This window comes from Apium graveolens, chromosome 10 (assembly GCF_009905375.1).
Source record: "Apium graveolens cultivar Ventura chromosome 10, ASM990537v1, whole genome shotgun sequence".
Classification (NCBI taxonomy): Eukaryota; Viridiplantae; Streptophyta; class Magnoliopsida; order Apiales; family Apiaceae; genus Apium; species Apium graveolens.
Window position 1 is genome coordinate 216,085,379 of NC_133656.1, and position 18,381 is coordinate 216,103,759.

Here is an 18,381-nt window from a genome sequence, read left to right on the forward strand (position 1 = left end):
GTTAGGTACTGAAAGATGATTTTGGATAAGTAACATGCATGGATACCATATAGTTTTATTAAAAATATTAAAATTTTATTATATTCCTCTCTCCAGGACACGTGTGAGATTACCATGATCCTGGATGTTTGAGTCAGCACTTTCTCATGTTTCACGGTCAACTACCAACCCCAAAACTTGTTAGGCTTAGGAGAGTGATTAACTTAATCGATATATTAGCACCACTAACTGTGTATATCAACTGCTTAGCTTGGGACTTTTTGTGTTAATGCTACTCACAGTTTACATGGACAACTGGTCAAGTAAGCAAAGAACCTCCAAACTGGATAACAGCTGTAGAATTAATAGTTTATTTAATTTGGTACAAATCTTTAAATGCAGCCATTGATTATGTTTTATTGCAGTGATCTCTTGCAAATTGCAATCAAAATTGATATCCTTTTCTCTTATTAGGTTAGTTAAAAGATCTTATGTCACAAAGACGATTTGCGTCACGCAAGGGTCCATAGCTCAGTGGTAGAGCATTTGACTGCAGATCAAGAGGTCACCGGTTCGAACCCGGTTGGGCCCTTTTTAGGAAACCTTTTTTTTTTTGGATGTTTTTGCAAGTAACAAATTTCACTGCGTTTTTTATTACCTAGCAAAAATGAAACATATTTTTTGAACCATACTTTGCTGTTTTATCACTTCATTGTGTACATTTCTGCTAGTTTGATCATTTTGTAGGTCACAAGTGTGTTGAAATAAATATGGCACTTGTTTTACCAGTGTGTGGCTTTCTCTGATTAAATCACGCAAACCAGGAGTCGAACTCTTAAAACTTCCTTAAGGGGATTGTACGTTACTGAGATGTTGCCTATATGCCGTCATTGTGATTTCCAATGAATTATTGATACTTCAGTGCATGTATTATCAAAAATTATTTATAGCAAAGCTAGACAATTATAGTACTATACTTAGTAAACTACTTTAATTCTGAAATACAATCAAGTATAATTAATGTCAACAACAGTCTGGTAAATAAAAGATACAATTGTTTTCCCAGTTTCTACACTTGATCTATCGTCATGAGGCTGTGACATTTTGGTGGAAAGCGATTCCCTAAACTGGAGTTTTAAAGTCCTTAAATTAAAACATCACTAAAATATGTTGGAGAAATATAGTTTACAAGTTCCTGACCGGTGATTGGATCTAGAGTATTGTTTTGCCTCATTTTCGTATAGCTCTTCAGGTTGTAAGTTGTTCATGTGATAGTTCATCTTCATCCTCTAATCTCCTTAGTGTAGCTTCATACCTCGCAGTGCTATGTATGCTAACAGGCGGTATCCAAAAATCATAGCTGACAAGGCACATACTTCTGTTATGCCACTATCTATTTTTACATTATCAATTGTCTGAGTCACGTCTTCATACTGCACCTTCAAGAGGAGTCTGTAAGTGTGATAATTGAACGAGAGATACCGGAGCCATGATATGAATACTGGGACATTCTGCAAAAAGTGTAAAGCCAAAATGTATTTCTCAGTTATATTGACCTTTGCTAAAATGGTACTCGAAGAAAGAAAGGTGGTAAAAAATTTATAGTAGCTTCTTTTGTCCTCTACTAACCTTCACAAAGTAGCCACCAGCCAACATGAAGGTCATCACTGTTACTGACCCCAGAGTAGTAGCCTTCTTCAGATCCATTAACGTAGCCCCAATAGCTATTCCAAGCCCCTGACAATTTACTCATTTTGTAATAAAGTATTACAGAAACTACTAGTGTTGTAAGTTGCTGGTGTTTGGACAAAGGAAATAATGTCATACCTGTGCTGCAACAATACAGAGGAAAACTGTAAGCATGGTTAGGAAAAATGCTTCAACACTGTTTTTTAAGCCTGCCATGAAATAGACAACCAAAAGGAATAGAGATGGCAGTAAAAGGTCAAGCGGAAGGTCGCTCGTGATTCTAGCCAGAAAATATGCACTTAGTCTGTACATGTCTGCTGCTCGTTCCTTGTTTAACATAGCTCTTTCTTGAGGAAACATGAATATTGCTGTAAATACCGGGAAAAATCCCCAAAACACAGCAACGAAGAATAGCAACCCTGCCTGAAAACCAATCACATTGTAGACAAGAAAATTAACGTTCTATTATATGAGCACAATTTTTACTATATTTTAAATGAAGATATTTGTATATCAATCTTATTAAATTTATTTAAGGAGTTTTGCATATTTATACGAGTACTATCGCTACCTGGTCATGCAAATCTGTTGCATTATGTCCACCTGATTGCCACCAAAGTAACCCCAATATTACTGCTGTCATGATAACTTGTGTAACTCTTAACCAGCTAAAGTAGTCATGCCGCCTTTCTTTTAGTCCTCTCCAGAATAAAATGGAGAACTGCTTTCTCCAGCTTGCTCCCCATTCTCGCTTTGCAGAATGTACTTTTGACTTTATTTCTTCTGCAACCGGTATAGGGACCAGAAGTCTTTTCTTTTCATTTTCAGCCACTCGGGTCTCATATGATTCCACGAGATACTATTTTGAAAGAAAGCATGATTAGGAATAAATATATACCATTGTCTCTGCATAAACCAGAACTGTCACATAACCGTATTACTGCATGATTGAATGTGTCATGAAATGATTTTTCATTTAGCACTTAATTTTCACTCGTCATTAAATTATGCTTATAGTATAAATAATTGATTTGTTCACCTCATGCACGACGGCTGGAGATGGCTTTCCATTCTTTGTTTCTCTTTCTGAATTCCCTAATATCTGTACTCTGTCCTCCAATTCGGATGGGACGGAAACATCATTTAGATTTCCATTTGCAAGGTCCAGTAGAAACTCAGCAGGGTTCATGGCAATCAGAGGAGAGCATCCTATGGATGAAAAATATTCCATAGATTCTGATGCGCTCCCAAAGTAAAGCATGCTTCCTTTGCTAAGGAGGAGCAACTTGTCAAACTTGTGAAAGAGTCTGCTGGATGGCTGGTGAATGGTAGTAATCACTGTTTTGCCATCCTGAAATAAGATACTGACAATTATACATGGAGTTTTACTTCTAACAATCACAAATTTATCATAGCATCATCAACATTATTAATTTCTGCAGAAGCCTTTGAAATACAGGACTTCAAGTAAAATTTACCTCAGCTATATCATGTAACACTTGAACTATCCTCAAAGCTGTTGTGGAATCCAACCCCGAAGTGGGTTCATCCAGAAACAGAAGGGAAGGGTTAATGATTATTTCGTTGCCTATGCAAACACGCTTCCTCTCTCCACCTGAAATTCCTCGAACAAAAGAACCACCTATCATGGTGTCTTGACACCTGAGTACAATACAATCCTCATTGATCAATTTTCACGTGAGAGAAAACATGTTCTAGTTCTGATCTCAGCTTTGTAATGGTTTGCCTGAATTCATTGATGGCTCCACGTTGTATGAGTTTAAAGATTCAGTGTTATAAGGAAAACAACCTTACCTCTCTAATCCAAGTTCGTAAATTACATCTGCGGCTCGTTGCTCCTTTTCCTGTTTAGATAATGTTTTTGGCAGTCGTAGAAGAGCTGCATATGTTAATGTCTCTCTCACTGTAAGATGAGGAAACAGTACATCGTCTTGTGTAACAAACCCTATCCTGCAAGGTAATCATTGTTATTTGAAGTACAATACATGTTTATGTAGACATTAGGTTATTGAGGCAAACTTTCTGTATACTTATGCAAGGTCTCCATAAAAGAGTACCATTTTGACTATCTCAAATAAAATGATAAGACTCAAACTTCATAATTTAGGAGTTAATGTGCAATACATTGATCTTACTAGTCACGGGTCATATAATTGCATAGTATCTTTGAAGTACTTCTAAGCACAAATTACTTTTTCCCTGTAATTTCATGATTCACGTCAATCCTGAAGGTTAGTACGGATATATGTTGAATTGTTAATAATCTCACCATACAATATTTTCGGGTCTGTATGTTCTTATACTTGTTATCAGTTTGTAATACAACATTACACATTATGTTCTCGTCTGATAACATAGCCGATCTCTCATTTGTTTTAAGAAATTTATGCCTGTCAAACTTAGTCTGTATTCTACAAAGTTTTGTTTCTTATACAGATTCCTTTTTCGGTATACTTCATCATGCCATAATAATTACTCATTCTTTTTTTTTTTTTTGAAATTTGGTCTAGTTTTCGAACCAGGCAATCGACTTATGAGAGTCTGAAATCTATTAGCATACCTGCTCTTCAGGTTTTTTGAATATGGTTGGTCGTTGTAAGTGATTGAACCACCTGGTGCAGGGTCCTTCGCCCTGCCTCCTAGCAAGCTCAGAAGTGAAGTTTTCCCACTTCCTGAAGGTCCCATGAGTGCCAGGACCTCTCCTGGATTCACTGAACCAGTTATTCCATGTAATATATTCCTCTCTTCTGTATAAGTCACCCCTTTGAGAATCACTTTGTATGTCACCTCAGTAAACTGCATAAGTTGGAAAATCAGATTAAAAGAATTGAACATTAAACAACAAACTGTGAAGCTCCTTAGATTGTCTTCATGGCATGATGATAAATAGATCAATACGCTGGACTAAAATTAATTCAACCTTGGTAACAAGTAAAGATGGAGGATCTAGCATGACCTAGTTCTCCCTCCTAGGCTGGTGTTTCAGATCATTAACCCCATATTTTTAGCTGGATTAATTTGTTGTTAAAAGGAAAAATCTTCTACATTAATGCCATACATGTAAGATTGTGAGACTCTGTACAAGACTGAACCTGACATGATAGCCATGTTCATTTGGTCTGTACGTTGATCTCTAGCTAGATAAACACCTTCATCCTGGCCTGTTTAATAGAAATTAATAATCGATACCTCCATCCTTGCCTGTTCAAGTAGAAACTAAATCATTTATGACTCTTGAACATGTTTGGTAGACAAAGGGGGAAAAACAAGCAGCTGGCATACATACATGAAAAGGATGTTACCTTGAGGTAAAGTGGCAAGGTTGGCTCCGTTTGAATCCTCTTCTTGCGAGTGCCTGCTTCAAGATCTTCCGCTGCAAGAAGCTTGTATAATGTAAGATGATCTTAATTGTATTTCTTTAAAACAGTGATGGAGTCTCACTTTTAGAAACACTACTGCATGATGCTAAGTTAAAGATTAACTGTTTTTCCCTTTAGAGTTTAGAATGTGTTTTGAGCTTGGCACCTTCAACCATTGATTTTTCAGCTATGCTATAGTGATTGCTTGACAGTGTTCAAATACACACAAATCAGTTGATCAAAACTAAATCATTTTTCTTCTTGTTTATGTGACTAAATTATGTCATCTTGCTCTTTAACTTGTGCATTATTTTTCGTGGCCTAAACATATGTCATTAGGAGATTGTATACATTACATATAGTTACTCCAGTACGCATTACTGTTCAGCAAGTAGTTAGGTTGAACTGTTTAAGATTAATAACAAGGGGTATAAGAGAGATTCAAATGTGAATCAACTCGAGAACAGATCAAGTTGGGAGACATCATTAGTGTGAAGTGAACTTTTTCCGAATTTCTCTATTCCTGAGGACTTGGATCAATCAAGTCCGACAATCAAAAGAGCTAATAACCACATACAAAGAGACTGGATACTCTAGCATAGCAGCTACATTTAATAAGTCCAATTCAATGGGACCAGCAAGAAGAAACTAGGAAACTTTGGCCAATTTGACTTCATGGCTCACAATCACAATCAACCTTACAATCAGGAATCAGTGCCAGCCCTGAGATTCGCGGGGATTTAGTCTAAATTAGTTGATGGGACCCTAAATTACATAAGTCGTGCAACTTTATATATATTTATGTATGAGAGTTGGAAATTTTGGGGCCCTTAAGTGTAAGGGACCCTAGGCGCAAGTCTTGCTTGCCTATAGTCAGGGTCACCCCTGCTTACAACCGGCAGATAGCTTTTGTCCAAATATTGTGGACCAATAATTGATTGGCTAGACATCTGCTGCTATTTGATGTAAACAAATCATTCAGCAATCAAGATACCATGTTACAGTTGGTTCTTGGTTGTAACATATTTTTTGCACTAACCAAATATGATACAAGTCTTAATAGTATCTGAGATGAGGCAAATCTAGTTTAGTAACTACACTTACTGGACTAGATATACCTCCCAAAAAAATTAGTAAGTTGTAAAAGAAAATGCGATGCATCAAAACGATAATTGGTTACTTCACAGTAATAATTTAGATTCCTTTGTTATGTGCAAGAGTAATAGCCGTCCTACCTGTTCGTCCATAGGTAGGTTCGCTTTTCACCAGTTTTTTTTTCATTTTCTACTAGGTCGTTAAGAATTAGGTTGAGTATGGTTGTATTGATTGGAGCTTTGGTTGGCAGTTTCATCCTTTTTTGAAGGCACGCACGTATAGGTTTAGCAGGGGTCCCTGACCCTCATTGTCGCATGCAATTAAGCAAGTGACTCTACTAAGACTCGAACCCTCAATCTTTTGTTACCAAGATGGTAAATGACTCCAAACTAGACTACAAATGTTAGGGGGATATAGTTTCTTACATGCATATCAAAATATGTGATGTTTATAGTCATCTGATCGAAAATATCATTACCCTCAACCCACAGTAAACATTTATTTGATTCATGAAAAAAATTATCAAAGCAGTTTATAGATAAAAGAAACTAGCTAGTGGCTAATAATATGATAAATAAAGATTTTTCAAGCATAAAAGAACTTACGAATATCGTCGTCGTCACTAAAAGGCCTGGAATCAGCAATTTCATCAGCAGGCACGGTAAAGCCTGTGAAAGAGAAAGACAATCCCAAGCTAGCACTAGAAGCTCTGCTAAGAGCAGCACCGCTGCCCAAGTCATCAAGATCAAATTTCATCTGTGCACTCCTTGTTTTTCTAATGTGTGAATTGTGCCTGTTGCTACTGCTGCCACGCCCAGGTGATGCACCTATTAGTACTCCTCTGCTCGACTTTCTTGACAAGGTACCACCATTCTCTGGCCCTCCCTCACTTGACGCTGGGGACTTCATGGCTGCCATTGCTGCTGATATCGTCTCAACGAGTTGATCTGATTTTGTTCTCAGTAATCCAGTTGCTGAACTTAGTTTATCCATTTCTCTGTTTTGCACCACAAGAATTGTAACTTAATGCTTTGCATCTAAGTGGTATCAGAACTATTTATTGTTAGTTGCATATAAGAGATTTATAAAAGGAAGGCCACGCTGCAAAATTGCATGTGACCTTCTACTTAAGTAGCTCTATATACAACAAACTGATGTTGTTTGATCACTATGAAGAGGGTTTATGCTAGATCTTTGTAGAAAGAGCTTGCTATCGCATGTGATTTTGTAAAGTTTAGATTACTTTATGTCAAAAGATTTCACATGAAGTCAGTTGGATTACTCTCTACCCTTTAAATATTGAATTGCTTACGTCATATTTCTTAAATATGTTTCCTGATTGAGGAGAGACATTTAAGAATTGTTGCTGCAAAAAGAACATGTCTGTGGAAAAAAGTACGAGAAAATTTTGATAAGTGTTTGAACATTTCGATAAGTGTTTAAAAAGAGATTGATGCAAGTACTTTGAAATTGAAGGTTAAACTTAATTCTATCAATAAAAAATTTAACATCACCCTTTCCATAATTTGTAAAAAATTTCCCCTCACCCTACTCTTCCTAGTGTAGCGGTATCTCTCACGCTCCCTTTACAGGATATCGAGAGTTCAAACTTGTCAAACACGTGAGTGGGTGAGGGTGAGTGTGTTTAACTAGAAAAAATGCCTCTCTCCGGAAAACTACAGATATCGAGAGTTCAAACTTGTCTTTGAGTGGGGGAGGGTGAGTGTTTTTAACTAGAAAAAACGCTTCTCGCCGAAAAACTACATATTTTAATTTTTTTTTGTAGCTATCCAAGTTCCATAGAAACAATTAACAGACAAAATGAGAAGGGAAGTGCAGCAAATGCCATAAATTTATGTCCCTAGTCTTTCCCTCACCAAAGGCAACTTCTTGGCTGACACCCTTACTAATATGTGGATTCAAAAGTGCTACAATACAAACAAGAAAGAATCATAATAATCTGTAACAGCATTTTCAAGAGCTTATTTATAGCTTCATGCTAAATATTGAGTTCATGGGAAATGTCTGGCAAATTTTATTACTCGAAAACAAGTATTTATCTCGAGACAAAACTATATAGTATGTACCTTTTTGTGGAGTGAAGTAGCAAACACTCTCTACATAATGTGTTAGCCTAATATAAATAGAAGGAAAGACAATTTATCTATCGAAAATGTTTATACATATAGACATTTAAGACATGTGACTGAAGAATTACTATACTGAGAGAAGATGGTTTGATTGCCAAAATGAAACATACCTTTGTAAGGAATTTCTCTATAAATAGGGGCAACCAATAGACTACCAACAAACACTTGTATCTCTCCCCTTCTAATTCAGTACTAACTTAACCTCTATTTCTTCCTTCTTATAAGCAACTAAGCATGACTTGTTAGCGCAAATATGTAAAGTTACCATACTAGCCCTGATCACTTTTCCATGATTCAGACATATGCATAAACATACATACAATTCCAGCCTTTTGAATAGTACTTGCGAGCCGACCATATCTATCATGTTCATGGAGTTCAGTAATAGTGACCGTACACGTGGTTCAACTTTTGCTAATTCCTTGTAATTAATTACTTTTAACATTAATGGGTTTCTTAACATTATATGGGTAGTTGCATAGCTGCCTTATCCAATTATGAGTAGACAATAGACATTACACCTTTGATTGAAACACTGAGGCATCAATGTGAGGCCTCTGTTGCTTCTTTCTGTATTTGCCCTTTCTCCAGGGAATTGGCCATCTTTTTTGGTGTTTTGCTTCGTAGATTTGACGTCTTCTTATTAATATCGCGTAATAATCTCCATACCGGAGGTTTAAATGTATTTTTCTACATCTGGTCTGAGTATTACTTCATTTAAAGAAGAATAGATCGAGTAAATCATGATCACCATTGCATCATTGTTTCGTCATTATCATATTATATCATTTGCATGATTGTATTGTCACTGCCAGCAACTAACTAGGTACTGCTACCTTGGCTGATCGATCAATTGTGGACAGACATGCAACACTTGATTAATTACGAGCATTTGATTGAAAATGCAAGGCCGGTTGTCTCAGATGAAAATCATGTATGCTCAAAATGAAAACCTGAGAACCAAAATATTATCTGTTAAACCAACCTGATTCACTTAATACTACTGCTACGGTTCTGAACTCCCTTGCATATACTAAACGAAACGGAAGCATAAAAGAGGAACGGCAAAATATGCCATGCATGCATGTTCAAGTATTCCTTAGTGCTGACGGCGGAATTTGGGAACAACAAAACTTGAGGTTAGTAGCCGGAAACAAGATCTGTGATGGCAGTTCTTCGTCGGAAGCGTGAACAGTAACCGATGAATCTGATGAACAGTGTTCGTCGGAAAAGATGAACAGTGGTTGGTGGTGGTGGTGATTATTGGGGGCTGAGATTGCTTAGGGTTAGTGGTGACTCCTTTGCGCTCTCGCTTCTGACCCCTTACAATGTGCCTACGTACCCCTATTTATAGGGGATCAAGCCCACATAGTTCTTGGGGAACAAGAAACCTAATGGGCTTAGATTTCTTATCCCGAGGCCCAATGGAAAACCCACTGAAAACCGTCTTCTACTAGCTTTAGGAATGTTCGCCGATGAGGCCCAACCACAAAGGCCCAAGGCTCGCCCACGGCTTCGAGACTTCACGGATGAGGCATCTCCCTGGCCAAGGATAACCCTCCGCTACCAGCTGTTTCTCTAGTCCGTGGACGCAGGTATAGCCGTGGTTCACCCCAAATGTTGGACGCATCCTTGTCCCCCGATAAGGAGCCCCTACCAGATTGCAGGACAAGTGATCCCAAGCTTTTGGGTGCAGAGTGCGGGATACTCCAAAGTCTCCCAACGAGGACACCCGTTGACTACAGAGACAGAGCTCCCAAAGTACACACCAGATTTCACCCCACATCCCCAATGAGGACACCCATTGACTACAGGAGGAGGCCTTCAGTCCAGGCATACCCCTGGAGGTCTCTGACCACGGACACCGCCTTTCCTGTAGATATGCTACAGGAAGGAGTTCTTCAATAGAGTACCTGCATCAACTAGGTTAGTAATAACATTCTCCATCTTCCTTGAGTCTTCCAGAGAATCCATCCAAGCAGCACATAAAAGTTGCATTTATATGTCAAGTAGAAGTTGAGGGCGCGCCCTTACATCTCTGCCTGTTGGCGCCGCCCTGTGTCACCAGCCTGTGGTCTCTTCTTATATTATTCTATATCACAGAGCGCGCCCTAAACTGTTCATCTTTAGGACTCGCTCCAATTTTGTCCAAGCCAACGAGCAAGTCTACCAAAGCAATCATGTCCAAACAATCCGTCCAAGGAGTCTTCCTTGCCCCAGGCGCGCCCTAAGGCTCACTACACTACAGGTTTCAATTAAGAAATTTCTCTCCTCCTTCTCGATAACTGGGCGCGCCTCCTCCACCTGTTCGAGGGCGCGCCTTTAATACGGGATAATCACAACTGTCAATTCAGTTTTAGTCAATCGGGACGCAATCTTTGGGCGCGCCTTCTATTTATGGAAAGTCAATCTCATCTTTTTCCTAGATTTCAGGCGCTCCTCCTTTAATTCTGCTCATTTTATTAACCTTAATCTGAATATCGTTTATACCAATTTTTGGGCATAACAACTACCCCCCAAATTCCATATGCTATTGAAAATGGGATTGGAATTTTTCTTCACCTTTATTAGAATTTATATAAACAAATCTTCCAATACTTTTTACAGGGCGCGCCCTGAATAGCAGAGGATTTTTATATATTCAATATTCTTATTTTCCATGCATTCTAGATTGATGTCAACCTTATAAGGCGCGCCTTCAGGAGGGCGCGTCTTAAAATTTGAAATAATTTGAAACGGTTTTCCTTATTCTCCGGGAATCGTGACTGACATGATAGTTTTAACAGCTGTCATTTTCACCTATAAATTCAAGTCACCATCAGTCATTTTCATTTTTACTTTTTACTTTCTCTCTTACTTCACCCCTTTTTCCTTTTCAAAGTTCCACCACCGGCGGCACTGTTCTTCTGCTCGGAATCCTATCTCTCGGCCGCCATTTCTCCAGTTTTTTCCGATCATTCTCTTCTCCATTCGAAAAGGTACGTAAAGCTTCTTTCTTTTTTGAATTTCATTGCATAAATCCCATTGCATGCTACTTTGTCTCTTCAACTTCTTCGAATGTTCTTGAAGATATAAAATGGTGTATGTATCTGTGTATGTATATATAAATCCTTATTTTTACTGACTTAGATCCAAAATTATTGAGTTTAACCGTTAGATTGATGTTTTTGAGAATTCTAATCGTTAGTACCCTTATGTCTTAAAGACCATCACTTATGACCCTCTGTGCCTTCAACATCCACCAGCAACTTAGGACGCGCCTTATCTTTAGCTTATAATCTGTAAACACCCATAATAAGGCGCGTCTGTTTTTAGTAAAATCCATCCTTATGAATAAACTATGATTTTCTTTATGGCGCGCCTTCTCATGAGAGGGCTTGTTTTAGAAGGGAGTTGATATGGATCATAGAAAGTATTCTTCTCTTACACCCCCACCTATCGATCCCATTTTCTTTACACTTTTGTATCTCATTCTTTCGTATGGGGCACGCCCTCAACATTTCTTTTGGTTTTCTTGACAGCTGGAAGACGAGGGCGCGTCCTCTCCTTTTCACCCTTTCAAGAATTTTCTCACCAATTTGGGGATTTATTCGCCCCCAAACACTTACTTCGATCCTCAACCTCCGAACGCCCACCACACTCCTGAATTTCTGACCCGGGTGGCGCGCTTTCTTCGGGATTCTAAAGAGGGTATATTGATGGCAGATTCCTCAGATAACTCGTCCACGGACAATACTCTATTATCTCGTAGGCAAGGCAAGCAGAAGCTGGTCCAAAAGGATAGATCTCCAATCCCAGATAGGACAGAGCTGGACGATGATGATTGGTTCGAGAGTTTGAACACTGATAGATACAGGGGCATTGAGAGGGGTGTCAACGTAGGAGCAGGACCCTCTAAAGTATCCTACAGGACTGTATCCCCAAGTTCGTCTTCCCAACACACAGAGGGCGCGCCTACGTCCCCCGTTCCTGAGGGCGCGCCTGAAGCAAGTGCATCCCCTCTTCGTGATGAAGAAAATTTCTTTGATGAAGACTCCTTCCAATTTTCCACTTCTCCTGAACCTTCTCCAATCCCTTTTCACCACTGGGAAGTTTCTGATAGTGAATTGGATTTTGACTGGGATGAGTTTGAACCATGCACTGAAGCTGTGAAGAAGCGTTTTAGGAAGGAACATGGGAAGTTTTTCTGCGTGGGCCTGTCCTCAGCTTGTTCAGATGAGCAACTGGGATGACTTATGGAATTTTATGACATGGAGGGAATATGGGTGCGCCCTTTAAGCATGATGCGGCCCCATATCTTTAATTATGGGAGAAACTTTAAAATTCCCAGAATGGTGACCAGCCCCAAGCTGGTATCTTTGGGTATAGGCGCGCCCTTACATCCCTACCTTAGGGAAGTGATAGAACTGTATGATGTGGCTCCACTTCAACTTTCTCCCAACAGCTATAAGTTTATCCTGGCTCTGTTTATTCTCTATACGGACTTGGGTTTTCCCCAACCGTCAATGGCAGAAGTTGCTTATTTCTTCAATCTAAGGAAATCTGACCATGGGTACTACTATCTGGTGGTGGACAAGCAGCACAACAAGAAGGGTTTTTCTTCTGGCAAGCTTAGCCATGAGAAACGCTGGAAGGAAAACTTCTTTTACCTGTATGACGTTCCCAGAATAAGGATAAGATTCAACAAGTCACCGAGTAAGGGCGCGCCCTTTTGTCTTTTCCCTTGTGTTATTTTTACATTTTTTCTTTCTTTTCTCATCCTTATGCTTTTTCAGACAGACCAGCTTCAAAACCCCTTAGAGGCGAGCCCAAAAAACGAGCTGAAACCCTCCTTAGAGTGGCTTCTGACAGGTGGAACTTAAAAACCTTAGTCACTCGAACCAACTTGATGCGAGTAGGAATCCTTTCTGATCAAGTAGGAGTGAAGTGCAAATATTTAAAATTTAGGAAGGGTGCTCCTGTTTCTCGTGTTATCGATTTAGACAGCGAAGAAGAAGTTGAAGAAGAAGAAGAAGAAACAGAGGATGGCTCCCTACAAGGCCAAGATCCTTCAGGTTCATTCACTGTAGAATATAAAGGCGCGCCTTTTCACTATTGGCGCGTCTTACTTCTTTTTTGTTAACTCTTCATTGCCATACTGGATAGAAAACTTTCGTTCATTTAAGGTGCGCCTTGTTACTCTAGGCATAACATTTTACTCATGTTTATCAATGTTGTCTCTATCAATTGCTTCTATTTATTGCATTGTTCAACATATTTGACTGTTATGTTTAACTTAATATGTCTTTATGTCTTGTGCAGAAATGGCTCCTCCAAGAATCCCCAAGTCTTTCGGGGCGCGCCCCGGTGATAAGCCTAGGCCCAAATCGAAGAAGGATGCTCCTGCTGCACAGGCATCTGTTCCAACTTCTGCCTCCATCCCTCAAACTGCACCTGCTCCAAAGAGGCCCATCATTGACCTTACAGAAAAACAGGGCGCGCCTAAGAGGCATAGAGCGGAGGACGCGCCCTCTGGTTCTTCTGTCGCCTTGAATGCTCTCGGCCCCATGGGTTCTCTTTATGTTTCGGATGGGGAAGTGGAGCATTGGCAGACCATGGACTTGGGGGATGCTGCTCGTGCTTCCATAAAGACATCTTGCCAACTGTTCATCCATTCTACTCGAGTGGTGGACAAGCTATTGGAAGAGGGGGCGCGCCTGGAGAGGTTGCAGGGGGACAACAATATTTTGAGGAATACCCTCAGGGACAAGGACTTTCTTCATGCTAAAGACATCAAGGCCAAGGATTCTGAGATTTCTTTTCTCAAGGATGAGGTTGTCAACCTTACTTCTCAGCTAGAGATTGCCAACAAAAAGGCTACCTCTCTCCACACTGAGCTGGGTGCAGCCAACTTGAGGATTGAGTATCTGGAGGAGCAACAGAAACTAGGCTGGTCTGATGAAAAGAGGGAAATATCTGATGAGGCATTTGCCAATGGTTTTCACTTCTACAGAGTGGGTTTTGTGGCCAATGATCCCAAAAATTGGTATAAACGATATTCAGATTAAGGTTAATAAAATGAGCAGAATTAAAGGAGGAGCGCCTGAAATCTAGGAAAAAGATGAAATTGACTTTCCATAAATAGAAGGCGCGCCCAAAGATTGCGTCCCGATTGACTGAAACTGAATTGACAGTTGTGATTATCCCGTATTAAAGGCGTGCCCTCGAACAGGTGGAGGAGGCGCGCCCAGTTATCGAGAAGGAGGAGAGAAATTTCTTAATTGAAACCTGTAGTGTAGTGAGCCTTAGGGCGCGCCTGGGGCAAGGAAGACTCCTTGGACGGATTGTTTGGACATTATTGCTTTGGTAGACTTGCTCGTTGGCTTGGACAAAATTGGAGCGAGTCCTAAAGATGAACAGTTTAGGGCGCGCTCTGTGATATAGAATAATATAAGAAGAGACCACAGGCTGGTGACACAGGGCGGCGCCAACAGGCAGAGATATAAGGGCGCGCCCTCAACTTCTACTTGACATATAAATGCAACTTTTATGTGCTGCTTGGATGGATTCTCTGGAAGACTTAAGGAAAATGGAGAATGTTATTACTAACCTAGTTAATGCAGGTACTCTATTAAAGAACTCCTTCCTGTAGCATATCTACAGGAAAGGCGGTGTCCGTGGTCAGAGACCTCCAGGGGTATGCCTGGGCTGAAGGCCTCCTCCTGTAGTCAATGGGTGTCCTCATTGGGGATGTGGGGTGAAATCTGGTGTGTGCTTTGGGAGCTCTGTCTCTGTAGTCAACGGGTGTCCTCGTTGGGAGATTTTGGAGTATCCTGCACTCTGCACCCAAAAGCTTGGGATCACTTGTCCTGCAATCTGGTAGGGGCTCCTTATCGGGGGACAAGGATGCGTCCAACATTTGGGGTGAACCACGGCTATACCTGCGTCCACGGACTAGAGAAACAGCTGGTAGCGGAGGGTTATTCTTGGCCAGAGAGATGCCTCATCCGTGAAGTCTCGAAGCCGTGGGCGAGCCTTGGGCCTTTGTGGTTGGGCCTCATCGGCGGACATTCTTAAAGCTAGTAGAAGACGGTTTCCAGTGGGTTTTCCATTGGGCCTCAGGATAAGAAATCTAAGCCCATTAGGTTTCTTGTTGTCCCCAAGAACTACGTGGGCTTGATCCCTATAAATAGGGGTACGTAGGCACATTGTAAGGGGTCAGAAGCGAGAGCGCAAAGGAGCCACCACTAACCCTAAGCAATTTCAGCCCCCAATAATCACCACCACCAAACACTGTTCATCTTTTCCGACGAACACTGTTCATCGGATTCATCGGTTACTGTTCACGCTTCCGACGAAGAACTGTCATCACAGATCTTGGTTCCGGCTACTAACCTCAAGTTTTGTTGTTGTCAAATTCCTCCGTCAACACTTAGCTTAGCGCAATTACAAATAGGTGCAGTCTGCAGACATTTTTTTTTGATATTTGTCTGCAGACATGCAGTATTAAAAGGAAAGAACCCTATAAAAAATTAATCGCTCTCAAGAAATTGCTGACGCGGGATAACTCGTTGCTAAATTGAGGTAAAGCTCTATAAATTAATAATCTCACAACCAATAAATCTAAGTCATTAACTTATGAAAATTAAGAATACATTGTGTTCATTATTCCCAAATGTTAATGTGTTGTGCAAGTAATTGATGAATTTTCTAATAATAGCGGGACTCTGCTAAGCATCTAGAAATAAAATTTTACCACTAGTTGTACCCTTATAATGTCATTCGGGAAGTATTTTAAGAAGAGTTTAAGGACTTAACACTACTCTTCATTCTTCAATATAAATATAAAAGCAGGAGAGGGGTGAGGATAATTAAATGAGTAGAAAATTTGTGCCGTGAAGTGGAGGAAAGCGGTGAGGCACGTGACAGCGATGGGACTACGACTAAATTAATTGTAATCAAGGTGGTAGACAAAGGAAGTATTCAAACATACAGCTGGAGTAGTTGCCACGTGTGATGAGAATCAATTGCTGGAGAGTACAGGCACCTCACGTAGTACCTTGTAATACATCCATTCTTCCACGTGTTCTTCATCACGTATCTCCGATGATTACACTACTCACTAACCCTATACTGCACGCTATACGACACGTAAACACGATATGAAATTACACGAATAATTAGTGTTTGAGTTTAAATATTTGGTACACGAACAAAAAAGTACACACGAAAAAACACGAATACAATTAATGTCGGATTTGGGTTTCCAATATAGATACACGACACGAAACGAAAGTATATGAAATAAATAAATAAATTTTAAAAAATATATAATATACATATATATATATATTAAATACCAATTATGAATTTTACCTATTCTAAATAACATATTTATAATAGTAAATACTAAAATATAGTTTATTGTTCCTTGACTCCGTGAGTGAACACTTCACCATTTAATTATCTATTATATTTTTTTAACAATTAATATTTTTTATATATAATCCGTGTATTTTGATGTCCTAAACCGAGTTAACACAAATATATTAGTTCCGGATTAGTGTCACCAAATGGGTACATGAATGCAAATCCGGTTCGAGTTTAGAATTTGATACATGAAAATACACGAAACGTTTGTACACGACACGGAAGAAGGTTGGCAGATCTACCTACCCTCTCTTTCAACTTTTTTCCTAGCCCCTTTATCTCTGTGTTTCTTTTAGTTTCATAACTATTTTAGAAGCGACGGTTGCGGGATTAAATTGAAAACGGATCAGCTTATTGAGCGTCTATTACATTTTTTTCCTTTATATGAACGGTAAACGAAAAAGGAATTTTAGCAGTTATAAGAGGGACCGAAACCATGATTTGTACTCGATTCCGCCCCAATATGATGTTTACATCGGCTCTGATTCCGCATATGTGTCCAAATTTAGCTATATGGTCACTTTAAGTATTATTGTGATTGTCACAATTTTTAACTCACTCATCGACGGTGACACTTTTAGGCTTTAGATCGAATACAAAAGTCTATGATGAACAGTATACGAAATTTGAAAGCCTATAATTACCTCTTAATCTCTTCACGGTAATATTGGCAATATACTTTGGTAGTCAAACAATGTGGATGATTATTCATTAGGTCAAGCTTGATTAGGTACTTAAAGCTAACAATTTGTGGAAGATGAAATACGATACAAGATAAAAATATATTATCTAAAAGATATTGCATGCATAATAAGCTCACCTCAAAACTTATTCCACAATCTTTGCATGCCAATAACGGAAAGCCAAACTGACTAGCATAATTGCAAAATGAGGCATAGCCACCAAAAAAGCAGCAGCTAAAAAAATCAAGTGATAATTATTTACAGGAAAAGGGCTTTATTGTGGCTAATCCACTTAATTAAAATTTAAAATAATATACAAATACACCGACCTCAATTGTTAATAAGCAACTGCCAAACAACTATAGGACACAAAATGTAATATGCAGCGCCACTACTGAAGCATTGAGCACTGCAGAAAACATTCCATAGGCCTGAGTTCATATTCACATATTATTTCAAATTTTGATGATTCTTTATATTTTGTTGAGTAACCCGCTCATCTAAAACTTTGCCCCAATAGGATTATATATTTAACACTCCTCCTCACTCGAAAGCCCATTTATGGGTCGAAGAGTGGAACACCGGCGCCCATCTTTGGAGCATTAATTGTCTTTAGTATCCACGATAAATTGTGAGAATGTTGGGGGTGGCTGGGAATCGAACCTTAGTTCTCCCGCCAGCCTAAACTCTGATACCATGTTGAGTAACCAGCTCAGGTTTTAGAGGAAGGCCCCAATAAGATCATATATTTAACATATTTTAATTCGAGACTTGCACGTTTGCATTATTCAAAATCTGAACCCTAAACATTTGATAAACAAAAATAAACCAGAAAATGAAATCTAACATTATATTCACACACAGCAGTGTCTCAGACTGTCAGATTAACTAGCAGATGGTGTGGGGTGGTGCTGGTTCTGGTGGAGCAGAGAACTAATTTGATGAACAAAAATTACAAATGGATGGGACAAAAATATTACCTTCCTGGCTTCCTCT

The 18,381-nt window shown here is 39.4% G+C and overlaps 1 protein-coding gene and 1 non-coding gene across 7 annotated transcripts; one reads left to right on the forward strand and one right to left on the reverse strand.

Moving 5' to 3' along the window:
- The first annotated feature begins 499 nt into the window (after positions 1 to 499).
- Positions 500 to 571, forward strand: TRNAC-GCA (transfer RNA cysteine (anticodon GCA)). Its single transcript has one exon. It is a non-coding gene; the product is annotated as a tRNA-Cys (tRNA).
- Positions 572 to 991: 420 nt separating this feature from the next.
- LOC141690358 (ABC transporter G family member 22-like) lies at positions 992 to 8,525 on the reverse strand. Of its 6 annotated transcripts, none has more exons than XM_074495154.1 (11): positions 8,404 to 8,525; positions 6,749 to 7,140; positions 4,992 to 5,062; positions 4,250 to 4,485; positions 3,484 to 3,639; positions 3,147 to 3,330; positions 2,708 to 3,019; positions 2,240 to 2,527; positions 1,807 to 2,091; positions 1,609 to 1,716; positions 992 to 1,490 (listed from the first exon to the last, which is right to left on the reverse strand). In XM_074495154.1, exons 2-11 carry the CDS (start codon positions 7,134 to 7,136, stop codon positions 1,278 to 1,280), a joined length of 2,241 nt encoding a protein of 746 aa, XP_074351255.1. In that variant the 5' UTR covers positions 7,137 to 7,140; positions 8,404 to 8,525; the 3' UTR covers positions 992 to 1,277. The 6 variants fall into 6 exon arrangements, with proteins under 6 accessions (XP_074351255.1, XP_074351256.1, XP_074351254.1 ...); XM_074495155.1 differs by lacking the exon at positions 8,404 to 8,525 and adding an exon at positions 8,231 to 8,347; XM_074495153.1 differs by lacking the exon at positions 8,404 to 8,525 and adding an exon at positions 7,456 to 7,475.
- Positions 8,526 to 18,381: the final 9,856 nt, after the last annotated feature.

Bases quoted from the DNA above. Each gene is read 5' to 3' on its own strand.
- LOC141690358 (XM_074495153.1), bottom strand. The intron at 4,486-4,991 runs GTAACATCCTTT...CAACTTATGCAG, and splicing joins CCTTGCCACTTTACCTCAAG to TTTACTGAGGTGACATACAA. The intron at 3,020-3,146 runs GTAAATTTTACT...ATCTTATTTCAG, and splicing joins TGTTACATGATATAGCTGAG to GATGGCAAAACAGTGATTAC.